General features: G+C 40.4%; 2 protein-coding genes across 4 annotated transcripts in view; one reads left to right on the top strand and one right to left on the bottom strand.

The window, feature by feature from the left end:
• The window catches only part of LOC117290341 (protein KIAA0100-like), an 80,287-nt gene that overhangs the window by 45,535 nt on the left and 16,522 nt on the right, over nucleotides 1-18,230 (top strand). For all 3 annotated transcript variants that reach the window (XM_033771680.1, XM_033771679.1, XM_033771681.1), the window contains exons 42-50: nucleotides 626-727; nucleotides 2,997-3,062; nucleotides 4,016-4,168; nucleotides 4,881-4,956; nucleotides 5,453-5,619; nucleotides 6,284-6,586; nucleotides 7,335-7,490; nucleotides 8,145-8,242; nucleotides 9,049-9,132. In XM_033771680.1, coding sequence (XP_033627571.1) covers nucleotides 626-727; nucleotides 2,997-3,062; nucleotides 4,016-4,168; nucleotides 4,881-4,956; nucleotides 5,453-5,619; nucleotides 6,284-6,586; nucleotides 7,335-7,490; nucleotides 8,145-8,242; nucleotides 9,049-9,132 — 1,205 coding nt within the window. The remainder of the gene's footprint in view (nucleotides 1-625; nucleotides 728-2,996; nucleotides 3,063-4,015; nucleotides 4,169-4,880; nucleotides 4,957-5,452; nucleotides 5,620-6,283; nucleotides 6,587-7,334; nucleotides 7,491-8,144; nucleotides 8,243-9,048; nucleotides 9,133-18,230) is intronic.
• On the bottom strand, nucleotides 13,844-15,579 carry LOC117290342 (ryncolin-1-like). The gene has a single exon (XM_033771682.1). It carries the CDS (start codon nucleotides 15,448-15,450, stop codon nucleotides 14,650-14,652), a length of 801 nt encoding a protein of 266 aa, XP_033627573.1. The 5' UTR covers nucleotides 15,451-15,579; the 3' UTR covers nucleotides 13,844-14,649.

Below are 18,230 nucleotides of genomic sequence, written 5' to 3'. Positions count from 1 at the left end.
CAGAATTCTGCACTTACGGTCACGATTCCCTGCTTACTTGCACGCACCAAATTTCTGCGCTAGCCTTGTAAGTGTATAATGCCTAGTAACGTGCAGTACCCATGCGCATAAGTCAAAATTGCTGCTCACCCATCAATACGCTTGCCGTAAGCACAGAATTCCCTGCTTCTGTGCTTACGGTAAGCAGAGCCATGAAATTTGGCCCTGGAGTTTGAACAAACGACACTGTTACATGTACATGTATGTATTGTTCTTGCTTCACTGACCACAGGCTGTGATTTAAGGTGTTCCTAATACTGACCTTGTTGGCAGGAATGCAAAGTACCATGCAAAGAAAAGTGCTTTTTGTTTGACCTTGTCCCTGCTTAACTTTGCCTGGCTAGTAAATCATTTGACTAATATTGTTCACGCCAAAATGTTACAATGATTAGAATGCAACAAATTTAATGGCCTAACGTTTCGACCCTAGCATACATGTATTTGATGTATAAAAGGCCGAAATGTATTTCCCATCGTGGATAGTAAAGTGATTTGAATTGAATTGAATTTGGCCAGGTTCTTGAAATTGTCACCAGGTGGAGGAATTCCTGATAATGATTTGGTTTGATTTCTCCCTTTATTAAAGGATTACATTCACAAGTTGGTGGTATACGAGTTAAGAGTATCATGGACACGATTCAATCGGGACTCGGTGTTTGGATTGTACGATACTTACAGCAAGTCACAGGTAAGAACTTCATTAGCTCCATAGACCTTTATCATACTGCTTCCATCTTGGTCATAATCCTCGTATCGAACAACAATAAGGAATGCTAATAATCATTTTGCAAATAGGAACCAGGCTATTTTGTTCTTCCAGCCTCGGTTTGGTAACATTGGTATCAATGGGAGAAATTCAAGATGGCTGCAACGTGATAAAGGTCTATTAAACGACCTGGACACTATTGGTAATTGTCAAAGACCATTCTTCTCACTTGGTGTATCTCAACATGTGCATAAAATAACAAACCTGTGAAAATTTGAGATCAATTGGTCGTCGAATTTGCGAGATAACAATTAAAGAAAAAACACCCTTCTCACACGAAGTAGCGTGCTTTCAGATGCTTGATTTCTCAAAGATGCTTGTCTCAAAATCAAACTCGTGGAAAAAATAATTCTTTCTCGAAAAATATGTTACTTTAATAGAGGGAGCCGTTTCTCACAATGTTTTATACTACCAACAGTTCCCTACTACTTGTTACCAATTTATTTTGAGTAATTACCAATAGTGTCCACTGCCTTTAAAGGTTTTCCAAGGTTCCACGTATTTCCATCGTCTACAGCAATCTATTGAAGCATCGTTGACACGAACAAGAACAAATATTGGATCAAATTTAGTTCCGTGAGGAACACCACACAAAAATTGATTTGGTGGACAACAAATGAACCCATGAGTTTAGTATTGTGTGTTCGACCGTTTAGAAGGCTGCAGATGATGGGAACTATGGATGGTCTGACTCAATAGTTTCTGAATAGCAATTGTGTGGTTAGCAAGGTCAAGCCTTTGGGAAAATCAAGTGGGCAAAAAGGTGGGTAGGCATTATGGCCGGGTTTATCAAGTCCTCAAACATAAAAGGGAGTGCTACAGGAATGCTCCATTGAAGATTTTCCAAGATCGGCCACCAAATTTAATCTGCCTGGGGCAGTCAACGGCCCTCTTGGTCAAGATTTGACAAAGGACCTTGGACACTCCACAATTATTGTCCTTTCACACGAGGTGCTTTTTGTAAAATTTTACAACCATGCTACATGTTCAAGCAAGGGGTTCTTGCTAAATTACTCACGTGTGAAAGGGGCTTTTAAAAGTGTCTACATGTAGAGTGCCCTAGTGTCGGACGAAAAGGACATTTTGGGAGTTAGAGTAGCAGTGTTTATTCATTGAAATTACCATTTAGCGGTTAAACCGAGATTCCATTCACAACGTCAAGCCAGAGATGTTTATCCCTCATCATAATTGGAAGGTCCACAATTACAGACTCTTTTTTTCGTCTGCTGGTCCATAGGCTTGGGAACAAAAGCTGTGCGTCTCCCCGGACCTACATGTAGATGTTGCATTTTGTTTAAAGTTCACTTTTTTATCACTTTTATATTTACTATCATTTTGACCATATTTAACACTCTGTTTTATAGACTATTTGCAACATTGAATAAACATATCTATCTATCTATCTTATTGGTTTGTGCATGATCCAATCAAGTCCACTGTTTGGAAAAGGAAATTACACAGAGATAATAGGTGTTAGTTGTCAGATGAAAAGGATGTTTTTATTCTAGCCTCTTTCTTTAATTGAGATTTCCTGTAATATGTATATACACATCTTTCAGAAAACATTTTTCATAGAGATTCATTTATGATGTATAATTTAGCAGCTTCTGACCTCACTTTTGTAACTTACTGGGGGAAGTTGCCGGAGAAACTGATCTGCCATTTATGGTAATAGACCTTATGCATTGACGTCATCCAGCCGCCATCTTAGAGGTAAAACGGTGATGAAACAATCGAAACCCACTGATTTGTATGCGCGGAGCACAGCATTGGCCAATGAACAACCTCCTTTTGACCTCTGGGTGAGGGCGCCCTACTAAAATGACGTCAAGTGCATAACCCAGGTCAAAATTCCAGTTGAACCTAGTTAACTGGGGTCAACTGGTTCAACTGGATAGTGATCAAACTCGTCCATTTTCCATATTAACCAACTGGTTTGGACTAGGTTTAACTGTGTTCAACTAGGTTGAAATTATAAACCAGTTGGTCTCTGTCCATTTTCCATATTAAACCAACTGGTTTTAACTGTGTTTAACTAGTTTATCAACTGGTTTCAACTAGTTCCAGTTAAACCCAGTTTAACTAGGTTCAACTGGAATTTTGACCTGGGTTAAGTTATATTGTTGTGTAGTAGGCTCTTTAAAGACATTGGAGCTAAATGGTATTTTTATTATGGTTTCTATTCCCTTAGATGCTGAAGAATAATTTGTCTACTGAAGCACTAAAAGGAGTGAAAGTAGAGAGTGCTGCACAAACTGTAAGTTACTGGCCTGTCATTTGAAAAGCAAATAAGAATAACAATAATAACCAGTTTTTATATAGCGCTTTTCACAGTTGAGGGGTTCTCAAAGTGTTTCTGACATTATTACCCCTGGTCACGGGGCCTTAAATCATTCCTTAAACCATCAGGGGAGTAGGCTACATGTATACAGCCTGTGCGACAATTATATGCGCTACTCGGCTAAACCAATCACAAATAGGCTATCAAGCTGAGCTAAATCAATCACAGGAACCATCTCTGTCCTCACAGGTACCCATTTACCCCTGGGTGGAGAGAAGTAATTATAGTGAAGTGTCTTGCTCAGGGACACAAGTGTCACAACCGGGATTCGAACCCACACTCTGCTGAACAGAAACACCAGAGCTTGAGTTCGGTGCTCTTATCCACTTGGCCACGACACCCCAAACAAAACAGCTTCAAGTTTGTTGCCCTCTGTAGATCTCACTAGATCCATAATGCAGGACGAATTTCACCCAGCAGCAGATTATTTCCAATTCCTTCCTTCTAATGATCGTCTAAAGCATTTTAAAGGTACATGTTGATAGATTTTATCCTCATGCAGTTCTTGCTTTTAATGGGACCTAATTTATCATCTGCTATTGTTATTGACTATATGTATGTATTTATGTACATGTATCATCTTCGTTTGAAGTGAGTTCTTAACAGGAGACTTTTGAGACGCTGGTGGCAGCAGACATACTGTTCAATTTTTGTGCGGCTCTGAACCTTTGCGCGCATGCTCAGTATTGCGCATGTAGGTCTGAGCATGCGCACTACTTTGAAAAAGGACCGTCTTAAAATCTCTCATTGGTCTCAATGTTTCGACTAGCTTGCTCTTGTCATCTTCAGAAGACAGCTTATTATTGTATACTCAATATTATATTTAGGGAAATGATCTTAGACAAATTTGTGTGATTTGTTGATTATAGAGATTGCAGCAGAATGTAACACCTGGTAACACACCTCTAGCAGCCACTAATACCCCAAGTCCCATGAGTAGACTCCAGACTGGGCATGGTGCTACGATGCTTCATCAGTTACTGTCAGAAGCTGACACCAAATTCATGGTGTTCTCGGAAGAGGTAACAATTGATTTTTAAATAGTGCTTTTCACACCCGAAGGGCCTCTCAAAGCGCTTTGAACATTATTAGGCCATTTAATTCATTCCATAAACCATCTCAGCCCCCCCCCTCCAGTTTTAGAATAAATGGTAGGTTCTGGCACACAACAAGGTAACTATGATAACTATGGCAACTTTTAGTCTTTAACACATTGGTAATCACTGGCAACTTTTAGTCTTTAACACATTGGTAATCACTCAAAATAATTGTAAGGATACAAACTTACTGGGTAACAAGCAATGGAGGGCTGTTGATAGTAAACACCATTGTGAGAAACAGCTCCCTCTTAAGTGACGTAGTTTTCGAGCTGGAAGGCAAGTTTCCACTAAAATATTTGAAATTGATCTTGAGGTCCCGAAATCAAGCTTTAGAAAGCACACAACTTTGTGTGACAAGTGTGTTTTTTCTTCAATTATTATCGCGCAACTCCGACTACCAATTGAGTTCAATTTTTCACAGGCTTGTTGTTTTGTACATATGTTGAAAGTGAGAAAACTGGTGTATGACAATTACTGAAGGTAACCAGTGTCTTTTGAAGAGGGTAAAAACTTGGATGTTCCCAAGGGTAATTTTATTTTATTTTACATGAAGTACTGTATAGTCAAAAACTCATCATAGTTTTTAGTCCAGTGTATTTAACTGAAGACTGAAATGTTGTTTTGTTAATTGCAGACATCAGGGAGTAGTGACAAACCACATGGAGTTAAAGCTTGTTCGACCAAAGATGTCACCATGAAGAACTGGCTCAGTAAGTGTGCACAGTGGTTGTATTTTTTTCTTATAATTCCTATGTACCCACGATCATTGGGGACAATTTACATTATTTTCCCCCAAATATTGGGTGGACGGGTTGGCGTAGCGGTTTCTTTCCTTGTCTTCCACCATTTTTGTCCACTTCTAGGAAAGTGATCTTATGTCACAGGTTTTCTAGGAGTTGCTGATTTCGTTTGTTGCTGATTTTGTTTGTTTTGCTTTTCTAGGACTGATTTTGTTGTTGCTGATTTCGTTTGTTGCTGATTTCCTTTGTTTTGTTTTTCTTGTGTTAACTGCCTCTTGAACACCCCCCCCTTGAACACCCCCCCACCCCCTTGAACACCCCCCACCCCCTTGAACGTACCCCCCCCCCCCCCCCCCCCCCCCCCTTGAACACCCTCCCTCCCCTTGAACACCCAGCAGGGTGGATATGTGCGCACTACACATTTTTATTGTTGTTGGTTTTTATTATTACCCTTTGATTGTAACAGTTGAACTTGAGAACAGCCAAGTAATGCTAAAGGGCTGTGGAGCTTCTGGTTATGTCATCGTCTGTGCGTCTAGCGCCAAGGTCATGCAATGTTCACATCTACCTGTATGGAGGGAAGGTCACCTGACTAATAAAACCAGCTGGGTGGGAAAGCTTGACGGCCTTCAGGTGAGAGAGGCTCATTTATTTCCTGTCGGTTCCCCTGTCAGTTCCCCTGTCGGGTCCCCTGTCATTTCCCCCTGTCTGTTGTCAGTTCCCATGTCGGGTCCCCTGTCATCAGTTCCCCTGTCGGGTACCCTGTAGGTTCCCCCGTCGGGTGCCCTGTCGGTTCCCCTGTCAGTTGTCAGTTGGGTCCCCTGTCGGGTCCCCTGTCTGTTCCCCCTGTTGGGTCCCCTGTCTGTTGTCAGTTCCCCTGTCGGTTCCCCTGTCGGGTCCCCTGTCATCAGTTCCCCTGTCAGTTCCCCTGTCGGGTCCCCTGTTGGGCCCCTGTCAGGTCCCCTGTCAGTTCCCCTGTCGGGTTCCCTTGTCTGATCCCCTGTCTGATCCCCTGTCATGGCCTAGCAGTTAAGAGCACCAGACTGAAGCTCTGGGGTTCAGTAGAGTGTTGGTTTGAGAGTCATGACACCTGTGTCCTTAAGTCAACGGCCCCCAGGTCACAATAGGCCAATTGTTATACTGTATCCCTTTTCTTGGTCTCTCAAATCTATTTTTGATGGCCTGAAAAATATAAATGAGGCTGATGCTCTGTTTTATAGAGAGTTCACCCTTTCGTAACTTTGTTCTCCCATGTTTATAACTGATGATGCATAACCCATGATTTGCTTTCTTGCAGTACTTTGCCACTGTCGAGACTCTCTCCTCCAACACCAAAGATTCCGTCCAATGGCTACCCATCTCCATCATCGAACCCAGCCCACAGAAGGTGACCGATGCTCCAGACATGGTGGGTAGTGGAGAGTCTGTGGGTGGGGTAGTCACTGACACCGTAGGAGCATCCTCAGAGGACATGGCTAAGGAGTCGGTTCAGCTGCAGAGGATAGCCTCAAGATGTAACTGTCAGTTCTATTATGCTAGTTATGGAGGTGAGGTGAATCAAAGTGTAGCTGCTGAGATGCTGCAGTCGGCAAGTGACCAGGTACAGTGTATGGTACTTTTATTGTCGGGTAATGTGTGAACGCATTGTGTCTCAATTTTGTTGTATGACATATGAGTATAGTTTTGTGCGGCAAAGTTGTCACTTGGCATCCAATCCTATCCTGGACTTGTAATTAAGGGACCTTGTCAAAATAAGTCCAGGACAACCAGCGGAAAGTAAACAGGTGTTCCTGGAGAAAAACCATCTTAGCATAGGAGAGCCTATTATGCACTACTCTATTCACATACGGTCATAGCTAGGAATTGGGGGCAGAGTTAAGAGGCAAACACTTTAGTTACTAGCCAACCATGCCACCCCAATACTTTGACAGTGACAGTGATTCATGTAAAAATGTTTCTTTTGATATTTTCTACTAGTACAGACTTGATAATCAGTGAGCTGTCGGCTTGATACTCATTACGATAAACCTCCATCAAAGAAAGAGGCTAAAACAAAACATCATTTTTATCTAGCAACTTACACCTGATATCTCCATGTTATTCCTTTTCCAAACAGTGGACTTAGTTGGATCATGCATAAACCTGTGGTGCTGCTGACTGCCCCAGGCAGATTAACTGCTCATCCATAAAGTTTAATGACCAAAGTAATTTAAAGCCAACACACACATTCTGTTAAATGGAAGTATACTTTCAGAGTTTCTGTGGCCAAACTGGGAAAATCTAGCAGAGCTTTCCTGTCATGCTAATCATTTGTTTTCCCTAATCCTGTACTTTTTCTTTAATCTCAGGATGAGGATTCTGACAGTGTATTAAGAAAAGAGGAGGGAGTGGACTCTATGGCTCTAATGTACCATAACCTGGAGCTATGTACAAACTCTGCACAGTATGCAATGATCATGGATATCATAAATAATCTATTGCTGTATGTGGAACCCAAAGTCAAGGTAAGTAAGTTAGGGTAGTCGGGTTAGCTCAGTGGTTTCCGTCCCTGCCTTTCACCTCAACGGACCCTATGGCTCTAATGTACCATAACCTGGAGCTGTGTACAAACTCTGCACAGTATGCAATGATCATGGATATCATTAATAACCTACATGTACATGTACTGCTCTATGTGGAATCCAAAGTCAAGGTAAGGTTGGGCAGTCAGGTTGATTCACTGGTTTATGTCCATGATTTCACCTCTGTGGACCCTGGTTCGAATCCCACCTAAGACCGGAGTTCTATAGTTTACAGACTGTGGACTTGAATCCAAGCCTGGTCATTTTGGACACTTGTGTCCTTGAACAAGGCACTTTATCATAATTGCTTCTCTGCACCCAGAAGTACAAATGGGTACCGGTGAGTGCCGGGGAGTAACCTGCGATGGACTGGCATCCTGTCGTGGGGGAATAGAAATATTCTCAGTCGATAATGCTAAGGAGACTTTACTTATATGGTACATTGTGTGAGTTATTAAGGTGGTGCAACGAAATCTGCAGCCCACTATGCCAGAAACACCCAGGCAAATCCCTGTTTCTTAATGATAAGGAAGATTGAAATGATGGGTGAAAACTGTTTCCTCTGAATAAAACCTGTGATGTACTTTATCATTATAGGAAGCCATGGCGAGGATGCAGCATATGAGATTTGCATTGGAGCTATCCAGCATCGATGACCAGAAAGAACCCATCATGCAGTTACAGAATTCACTCAGGTAAAAACTCATTTAAATCCTTTCTCATTAAATGTTTCAAGGAGGATAGGTACAGGATTGTTTCTAGTCAGGCTTCATCACATCAAAGGTTTTTTACTATGGGTGCATTCGATTAGCTTCCTCTATGCATGTCGACCCCACTATACTCATTTGGATGAGCCCCTAACAAGAGCTAATCAAACGATCACTCATCCCTTGTGGTGACGTCATGCACCTCGGGGCCAGCCCCGAGTGACCTGTTGTACAAGCAGGGCACTTGGGGCTGACCCCGGTGAGCCCCTGGAATGACGTCAAAGCTATTCAAACAAACCGGGGGCAGACCAGGGTCAACCCGGGGAAGCTAATCAATCGCACCCTTAGGATCCTTGCTGTTCCCAAAAGTGTCATCTTCTGTAACAGATCCACCCTAACATTCATCCAGATGTTTCCTCAGTGCTTTCAGAATGGTGCCAAGTGCTCCAACCACCACAGGGACTATTGTACTTTTACTTTCACATGCCCAACCTTACACATTACAAATGTATATCAAAGTTCCTTGGCCAGTTCTTGGTACTTTTTAACCTTTTCTACCTATTAATTTTGGTTTTTACCCACACACTGATGTGTGTTAGCACTGTATACTCAGTACTTCACCGAGTCCTGTGAAAAAATATCACAGGCATATTACTCGGGTGGGATTCGAACCCACAACCCTTGCAATTCTAAAGCAGTGTCATACTTACTAGACTACCGAGATTGCCCGGAAGCTAGAGGCAGTTTTTCTACCTACTTTGAATCTACTCATAAATTTTTTTTAACTTGAACAGGAATCTTGTGCTGCAGTTACGACAATTAGAGAGAGATCTGTACATGGCTGATAGGGCACTTCAGGAAACCCCTCTAGAGCTGAGGTAAGTCATGAAATAATACTTACTGATTATTAAAGACACTGGACACTATTGGTAATTGTCAAAGACCAGTCTTCTCACTTGGTGTATCTCAACATATACATAAATTAACCAACCTGTGAAAATATGAGCTCAATCGGTCGTCGGAGTTGCAAGATAACTATGAAAGAAAAAACACCCTTGTCACACGAAGTTGTATGCTTTCAGATGCTTGATTTCTAGACCTCAAATTCCAAATCTGAGGTCTCGAAAATAAATTCGTGAAAAATTACTTCTTTCTTGAAAACTACGTTACCTCAGAGGGAGCTATTTCTCACACTGTTTTATACCATCAACCTCTCCCCATTACTCGTAATCAAGAAAGGTTTTATGCTAATAATTATTTTGAGTAATTACCAATAGGGTCCACTGACTTTAACACCTTTATTATAGACCTCTCTGTCATTGGTATGAGCTAAATTATTTCATCGTCATTAGCTTCGATGAAATAATTTAGCTCATACAAATTAGTAAACACAACGGAAACTGTATTTATTCATCATTAATGATGATATTGTCGAAAACTAACGCCTTCGCATTTACTGTAATTAGTATGAGCATTGAGCCAGATAAAAGCCTTGAAAAGCTATTGTGTCCATTTTATCCTAACAAAAAAATATTCGAGAGCCGATTATTGTTCCCAATGGGAGCTTGTACTTTTATACAATCATTACCAAAAGGGTAAAAAAATGTGCATAAATATTAAGCTTTCTTTTAAAAATTGAACTACGATTCCAGTTGTTTACTGCAAGAATCTTGAAAAATTGGTTTTCAGAAACTCGGGCGGTGCAGTGACTAGAGGGTTAGCTTACAACGGAGTTTGCACGTAGCCTGGAACTTTTGTTGAATCCGGGAATAAAGACAACCATTTTTAAAATTCATGTTTTGGTAATATAGGCCCAACCAAGTCTTAAAAATCACACATTGGAGGAAATGGATTTTAGTTACACATCCACCCTCGCTTTGCTTTTTAATCTGCAAATTAAGGTAAAACCATTGTTAACCACCTACGTTCCTCCGCGGTTCCGCTGGTCAGCTCATAAGCTGGACCTTACAATGGTCGACCGGTCGCTCCGCGGAGCCCCCGGAATATTCATGTTTATTGACATGTAAATGAGCCGTCGTGGCTGTGGACATGCCCGGTTGCTACGGGTTCTTTTGTTACAAAAATCCGCGGACTCCCGCAGAATGCACGCGGAATGGAACAGCTTGGAGGTTTTGACAAGGCGCCTTACAGGAAAGAATTACCGAGTTTTGTCACAAAAATTCGAAAAGTATACATGATCATCCTTTTTACTAAGTGGGTGTGCTTACTTTGAATTACTTCGGTTACTATTCTTAAACAGCTACCTGAGCGGAATGTTTTCAACGGAAATGGTATTGTAACTTGTTTATAATGCACTTGTTCACCATTTCAATGTGATTTTGATATGTGCACACTTCTGAATTATTGTAATTATCGATTAAAAAATCAGGCCCTAACCTAAAGGTTTTGGAAAAACTAAAAACACTTCTGCCGTTGAGAGCGCGCGTCAAAGGACAATGCTGCTGACGTCATCTCTGGGAGCTTGCTTTGTTATGCCTCCACGCTGCAACAAAGCGGCTTTACAAATTGGAGCTCCCAGAGATGACGTTTTGAGAGTGATTACGTAACAGGGCTTTACGCAAATCTCTCAGAAAAGCACTGGATAAGGGCATTCAAAATGATTGTTTTTTTACACAATTGAAATCTTTTTATAGTCATATGACTCGATTTCCCTATTCTTTGAAAACATTTTAAGTGAATTTCAGCAAAGTTTACGACTTGACATTTTCGTTCAAGCAGGTCTTTAATGAATGTGCAGTTACATGTACATGTAATCTGCCTTGGGCATTCAGCAGCCCTATTGTGCAAGATTCCATTAAGTTCACGGAAACAAAGAATTACATTGGGATACCAGGTGTGAGTTGCTAGACGAAAAGGATGTTTTTGTATTTTAGTTTCTTTATTGGAGCTTCCCCATGATGCATAACAAGATTAATTATTCAAAAAGTTCACGACCTCTACTCACTTAGGCGCACGGTCCATTTAGGGCCGGTTCGGCAACCATCACACGATTGTCAAACGATTACAGTAGCAAACGATTCAGCAGCGGTTGTGAGACGATTGGGGGATAGGTTCTTCAAATGCTTCAGTGCGCTGAGCTTGTCCGGTCGTCCAGAGTCCAAACAAAAGGGCTATAATCGGATTACTGTCCATTGTGTTGGGATTATAGCTTTGACTGTCGCATAGTAGACTATGAATATGAATTTCAAAACTAAAATGTTCAAACGCTTTATTTTTGCGCTGTGTTTTTTTCATTTATAAAATACTTGTCAAAAGATACCACACATACTTTTTTTAATCGTGAAAAACGATGAAGTATAACCTGACATTCTACTTTACCTCTTTATTATGTCATGTATTTGCTGGTTGGCTTTGCCTTGCGCTAGCAACGTCAATGTATGTCACATGGGTACATCATGTACATGTATACATGCATTTGAGCGTTCGAGACGAACTCAGTTTGTGGTTGATTGTGACCAACTAAGAATGTTTCCCAACTAATGTGTATGTTTTTAATAAACGTATGACCAGGTTGTTGAATTTGGGTGTGATCTGCAATTAGGGTTGTTATCAGTACGTCCTCGTCTGAAGGTTTAATTGTGAATACTTTTAATTTGAAGCATTGAAGAAGAAATACCATTGCATAAATAAAAAGACTGCAATAAAAAATATCTAGTGTATGTGTGTGCAATTGTTTGTTTTATGCTTAATTGGAATAAATGAACTGATCTTATTATCAGAACATTTGTTTGCACCCTTCCCTTTTTTCTGTTTAAGTTGACATCGAGTAAAGATAAAGCCCCTCTATGTTTAAGGTTGATCAGACAATCTCGTGCTTTAATATAAATAAGTTTCCTGGACAAGTGTACATGTATTTGGAGTCCGTCTTGTGATTTGGGGAAAATCTGAAACATAAATATTACAAATCTGTGAAACTATAAATGAATAGTTTAATCACTTTTTATTACAAAGACGCATCATGTTAAATAAATCTCTTTTTTGATGTGTGTGGCTCTGAAAAGAAAAAAATAAGATTATATAGTCTAGATAACAGCGGATCGCGTGAGGAAATCGTTCACCGCGATCCGTTAACCAACTTATCAATTGGAACAGCCTTGTAATGTTTATTTAATAAATATTTTTATGATTTCCGTTCGGGCCTACCTCTCAAAATCAAGAATCCCGAATTTTTTTGACTTGAATTACATAACAAGATGTTCAAAGCCGTGTTTTGCCCCCCCAAAATCTATTCATTCATGATGCTAAGAAAAAGCTACCTTTTGTTAGTTGTAAACCACAGTCAAGTGCCAACTCTTTTGTGTTTCACCTCAGTAAGTCTTTCTATAATCTCTGGAAACGATTGCGCACCGAAACTCAACCGATTGACCCTCTGTAAAATAATTGTTTGCGGCAATCGTGTGATGGTTGCCGAACCGGCCCTAAATGGACCGCGCGCCTTACCTATTGCAACCACAGCTACACACAACCCAGCCCATACAACACTACACAGCCTGCTCGTACATGATAAACTAGGCCTATCTACCAGCAATGTGCAGCTTACATGTATATCCTGCTTCCTGTGCTGTAAATTGCACGTATATTATTGCACAATATCTCAAATAATCCACTAAAAACTTAAGTGCTACCACAGCTATACACAAACCAGCCCAACGCAGCACAGTCTGCTTGTGCATGACAAATAAAGCTCATCTACATGTACCAACAATCTGAAGGTTTGATATGGTTCTCTGTGCGCGCGTAAAATTGCACTAAATCTAAAACAATCCACAAAGGATTACATATTGCTATCACAGCTAATATGCAAACCAGTACAGTACAAGTTATTTTTAGGCTCTCTGTGCCAACATTGCACAAAAATACTAAAACAGTCCACAAAAATTTACATATAATATGTACCACAGCTACATGTATACGCAAACCAGCCCAAAGCAACACAGCCTTCCAATACATAATAAACTGCAGCTTATATACTCTGCTGCGTGTTCAATCACATCAATATCACAGAAAATCTAGCACTGGACACTATATTGGTAATTACTCAAAATAATTATTAGCATAAAACCTTACTTGGTAGAGGAGTTCCCTTATTTTCGTACAACAATTCTTAAGTGGGTACCTGGTCCCTTTCCAGAACTCTTCTTGCTGGATGCTTTTTAAGTACTGCGTGTGGGAATAATAGTTGGGCTTGGCTCAATCCATGGTGTGTGAAGGCTGGAACAAGAACATGATAAGCTGGGCTATGTAGCTCTGTGAAGCAGTTAGGCTGGAGCTGAACTAAAACCTAAACTGAACTGTACTTGTTTGCTTGAACTGAAATACTTGTGAAAGCAGATGGCTTTTTTCCTTGAACTGAAATGCATGTGTTAACCGGATGGCTTTTTCGGCTACAGGAGTTCCCTTATTTTCATCTTGCATTTCTTAAGTGGGTACCTGGTCCCTTTCCAGAACTCTTCTTGCTGGATGCTTTTTAAGTACTGCGTGTGGGAATAATAGTTGGGCTTGGCTCAATCCATGGTGTGTGAAGGCTGGAACAAGACCATGATAAGCTGGGCTATGTAGCTCTGTGAAGCAGTTAGGCTGGAGCTGAACTAAAACCTAAACTGAACTGTACTTGTTTGCTTGAACTGAAATACTTGTGAAAGCAGATGGCTTTTTTCCTTGAACTGAAATGCATGTGTTAACCGGATGGCTTTTTCGGCTACAGGAGTTCCCTTATTTTCATCTTGCATTTCTTAAGTGGGTACCTGGTCCCTTTCCAGAACTCTTCTTGCTGGATGCTTTTTAAGTACTGCGTGTGGGAATAATAGTTGGGCTTGGCTCAATCCATGGTGTGTGAAGGCTGGAACAAGAACGTGATAAGCTGGGCTTAGCTCTGTGAAGCAGTTGGGCTGGAGCTGGAACTAAAACCAAACTTAACTGTAGCCTACTTGTTTGCTTGAACTGAATACTTGTGAACGCAGATGGCTTTTTTCCTTGAACTGAAACACTTGCTGGACACTTTTTAAGTACTGCCTTAGGGATTAACTAGTTGTTGGGCTTGGTTCAATGGTGTTTGAAGGCAGGAGCAACAGGATAAGCTGGGCTTACATGTACATGTAGCTTGGTGAAAATACATGATGAGTACAACTGAAATACGTGTGTTAAGCAGACGGCTTTTTTTCAGTTACACGAGTTCTTATTGTCATACTGCATTTCTTAAGTGAGTACCTGGTCCCTTTCCAGAACTCCCATTGGATTCCTTGTTTGTTGGCCACATCCGCATGGTGGTAGTATTTACCATTCAGTTTACATTCAAGCATTGGCTGAGCCACTATGCCCCTTTGTGGCGTAGTAGTGTGCTTGGCCTGAAGTGTTAAACAGATTGGTATTTTCAGTTACAGGAGTTCTCTTATTTTCATACTGCATTTCTTAAGTGAGTACTCGTTCCCTTTCCAGAGCTCCCATTGGATTCCTTGTTTGTTGGCCACATCTGCATGGGGGTAGTATTTACCATTCAGATGTACATTGAAGCATCGGTTGAACCACCATGCCCCCTCATGGCGTATCGCACAGTTTGCTTCTGGTGTATCTCTGTTGTCATTATCTCGATCCCGTGTAGTGAATCCTCTTCTATTTGACGTTTTTTTGAATGCGTCCTGTCCCACTGTACTGTTAACATCATATGAGCCGACATGGAGTGTGTAGTTGTCATTGAAAATGGCAAACTCTCTGTAAGCAGCCCAAGCTGTATTGGACTCCCAATCTTCAACTTGTATATGCAGTTGCCATTTTCCTATTGCGGTAAGTGTGCGCAGATAATGGTTCCCCAACCAAAATTCACCGGAGAGATCACCAAAGCCATACTGGTAGTCAGTCCAGTTACGGTAAAAGTCAACAGAGCCATCTTGTCTTCTCTGAAACACGATCCAGCCTCCTCCATCGGTCTCCATATCACAGTAGACCTGTATGCCATTCAGATCAGGATAAATGATGTAGATGCCACTGTCACGATGTCCAGCTTTGTACCACATCTGGCAACTGCTGTAACGTGTTGTTTCATTCAACGATGGCAAAGTGTTCAAGTGTTCATAGTAAGCGCTGCCAAGCAGCTCAATAAAGTCAGCACTGTTATCTCGTGTGGCATTGTTCAACTCACAAACATGGTTACCTGTGTGATAGTTGAATGATTTACACATGGGATCAAATGAGCAGTCTCGCCCACAGATCACAGGAGAAGATGCGCTCTTAACTCGATAGATGTGATACAGATACTTGCAGTTGTTTTCAAGATTGAAATTTGGAAAGGTCGTGTGCCTCTGCAGGCACTGACCCTGACTGTTTTGGACAAGGAGAGTGAAGAACAGAATCAAGGCAACTACAATCACTGCCATTTTGAGATGTGTGTTTGATTAGTGTCCGTCTCTAATGGCTTTTTCTGATGGAGTGTGTGGCGAGAGCAAGAGTAGGGTTGTATAGACCGTCTGTAATGACGCTATTGTTCCACATCACCGACACTTTCACAATGGAGTACTCACGCTAATTAGCAATGCATGGTTACTTCCTACTCCACAAGGTTATATTTAGTACTGACATGGTAATATTTAATGTGTCGCATGTTAAATTCAGAGACCTAAATAGCCTACGAGGTTAATGAGGCTTATAAATGTGAATTCTCACTCGCTAAAGCTGTCAATTTGTTCCAGGCATTGCCGATTCCTGTATTACTCTGATGCGCCTTAAAGTATTTACGTACATCTTCCCTCAGATGGAAAATCAATATTTTTTTAATTGAGTGGTTTTTAATTATTTTAATAGAACTTCGAGCTCACTAAAAGCATTGCGCTGATTACACGCATCATCAGTGTCCAAGATGTGCGACACAAAGAAGCATTGTTATATAGACAATGACTGTATTGTTCATCAGTATTTTCTGCAAATCTATCTTCAGCTAGTTTGCCTATTAACCTCGTTACCCTGTAACCTATATTAATTTTGGTTTTACCCAGATGTGTGTAAGTACTGTATACTCAGTACTTTCTCAAGAAAAAATCACAGGCATATTACTCGGGGGGGGATTCGAACCCGTAACCTAACCTAAATTTAATTTTAAATTTGCATCGGGATACTGTATACTCAGTACTACCAGTACATCAAAACCTTTTGGTCCATAAGTAAAACAAATGCAAAAATTATAATTGTTCAATGATTTCTTTTAACAAAACACCCCTCCAGCTTTGAAATGGTAAGGCCCTCTGGTAGAAACTCCTTAAAAGGAGATTGGCGTGCGCGCTGCGCATATCGCGTGATGTGGCACAGATGTTCCAGCCGTTGCTCTCATCCAATAGGAATGAATACATGTAACTGTCTTATAAGCACATGTGCAAGCTCTTGTGTCACCCCTATGTTTAAACACTTTGGCCATGTCTTTATCAGCTGTTTAAACACAACCGCGTGACATACTCTCAACCAATCAGAATAGATAAACTGTCTTAGGTATTTATGAATGGTTCCTAAACACCAATGCTATGAAAAAGAAACCGTTTTTGAGCCACCAATTATGCCCCACCAATATTAAAATTACTGAAAAGGGATTATTGTTACTTGACTACCCGGCTAAATTGAAAGCTTATTAAACAGTTGCCGTCAGGAATTCAAAAGAAAATTCTATGCTCGCCTGAGTGAGTAAGTTTCAGAGTTACCGGAATAAGGTCACATAAAAATAAAAATTTGTTGATCGTCCCTTTTTTTTTTGCGGAAGGGGGAGGGAGGGATTTTTTTTTGTTTTTTAAAAGTTTTGTTGACATGCCAAAATTTATTATGAAATCAAGAATAAAGAAATCATCACATCACTATAAAACAGAGGGTTTGTGTGTTTTTGATGTTTTCAATAGTTTTGTCAAACAAATTTAACTCCCTTTTAAAACAACTAAGCACAGTGTAGCCCAAGTAGTTATTTGAAGAATTGTTCTTGCTTTGCCAACATGAATAAAAACCTTCTTTAAACATCTTTTCAAACCTGTACATTTTGAAAAAAGTATCAAATTGAAAAGGTTGTTTTTTATGATTAGAAAAAGAAAATAATGGGGTCGGGGGGTTTTGAACGGTCAGGCGGGGATGATGAACTTTTTTTTTGTTATGTGGCCTAATATTATTTTTCTAATTTTGTTTTCACAGTTAAATCACCATGTTATATTCAACCTTGCTGTGTAGATTTTGTTCTTTGAGAACATGGTGTAACAGTATAAACCAAATGAACATTGACACCTTCATGCTGTTACGTTATATGTTGTACCGCTCTGTTGAATGACTATGAATTTCAACAGGTTACTAGCTCACCAGAATACCCACAGAGTTGATTAGAAAAAGAAAATAATGGGGTCGGGGGGGTTTTGAACGGTCGGGCGGGGACGATGAACTTTTTTTTTGTTATGTGGCCTAATATTATTTTTCTAATTTTGTTTTCACAGTTAAATCACCATGTTATATTCAACCTTGCTGTGTAGATTTTGTTCTTTGAGAACATGGTGTAACAGTATAAACCAAATGAACATTGACACCTTCATGCTGTTACGTTATATGTTGTACCGCTCTGTTGAATGACTATGAATTTCAACAGGTTACTAGCTCACCAGAATACCCACAGAGTTGATCAGAAAAAGAAAATAATGGGGTCGGGGGGGTTTTGAACGGTCGGGCGGGGACGATGAACTTTTTTTTTGTTATGTGGCCTAATATTATTTTTCTAATTTTGTTTTCACAGTTAAATCACCATGTTATATTCAACCTTGCTGTGTAGATTTTGTTCTTTGAGAACATGGTGTAACAGTATAAACCAAATGAACATTGACACCTTCATGCTGTTACGTTATATGTTGTACCGCTCTGTTGAATGACTATGAATTTCAACAGGTTACTAGCTCACCAGAATACCCACAGAGTAACGGTAAAGTAGAAAGTGCTGTTAAGATCGCAAAAA

This window comes from Asterias rubens, chromosome 5 (assembly GCF_902459465.1).
Source record: "Asterias rubens chromosome 5, eAstRub1.3, whole genome shotgun sequence".
Lineage (NCBI taxonomy): Eukaryota > Metazoa > Echinodermata > Asteroidea > Forcipulatida > Asteriidae > Asterias > Asterias rubens.
This window is presented reverse-complemented; position numbering and strand designations above follow the sequence as displayed.

Coding starts and splice junctions, on each gene's coding strand:
- LOC117290342 (XM_033771682.1), bottom strand. CDS start 15,450: ATGTGTAAATCATTCAACTATCACACAGGTAACCATGTTTGTGAGTTG.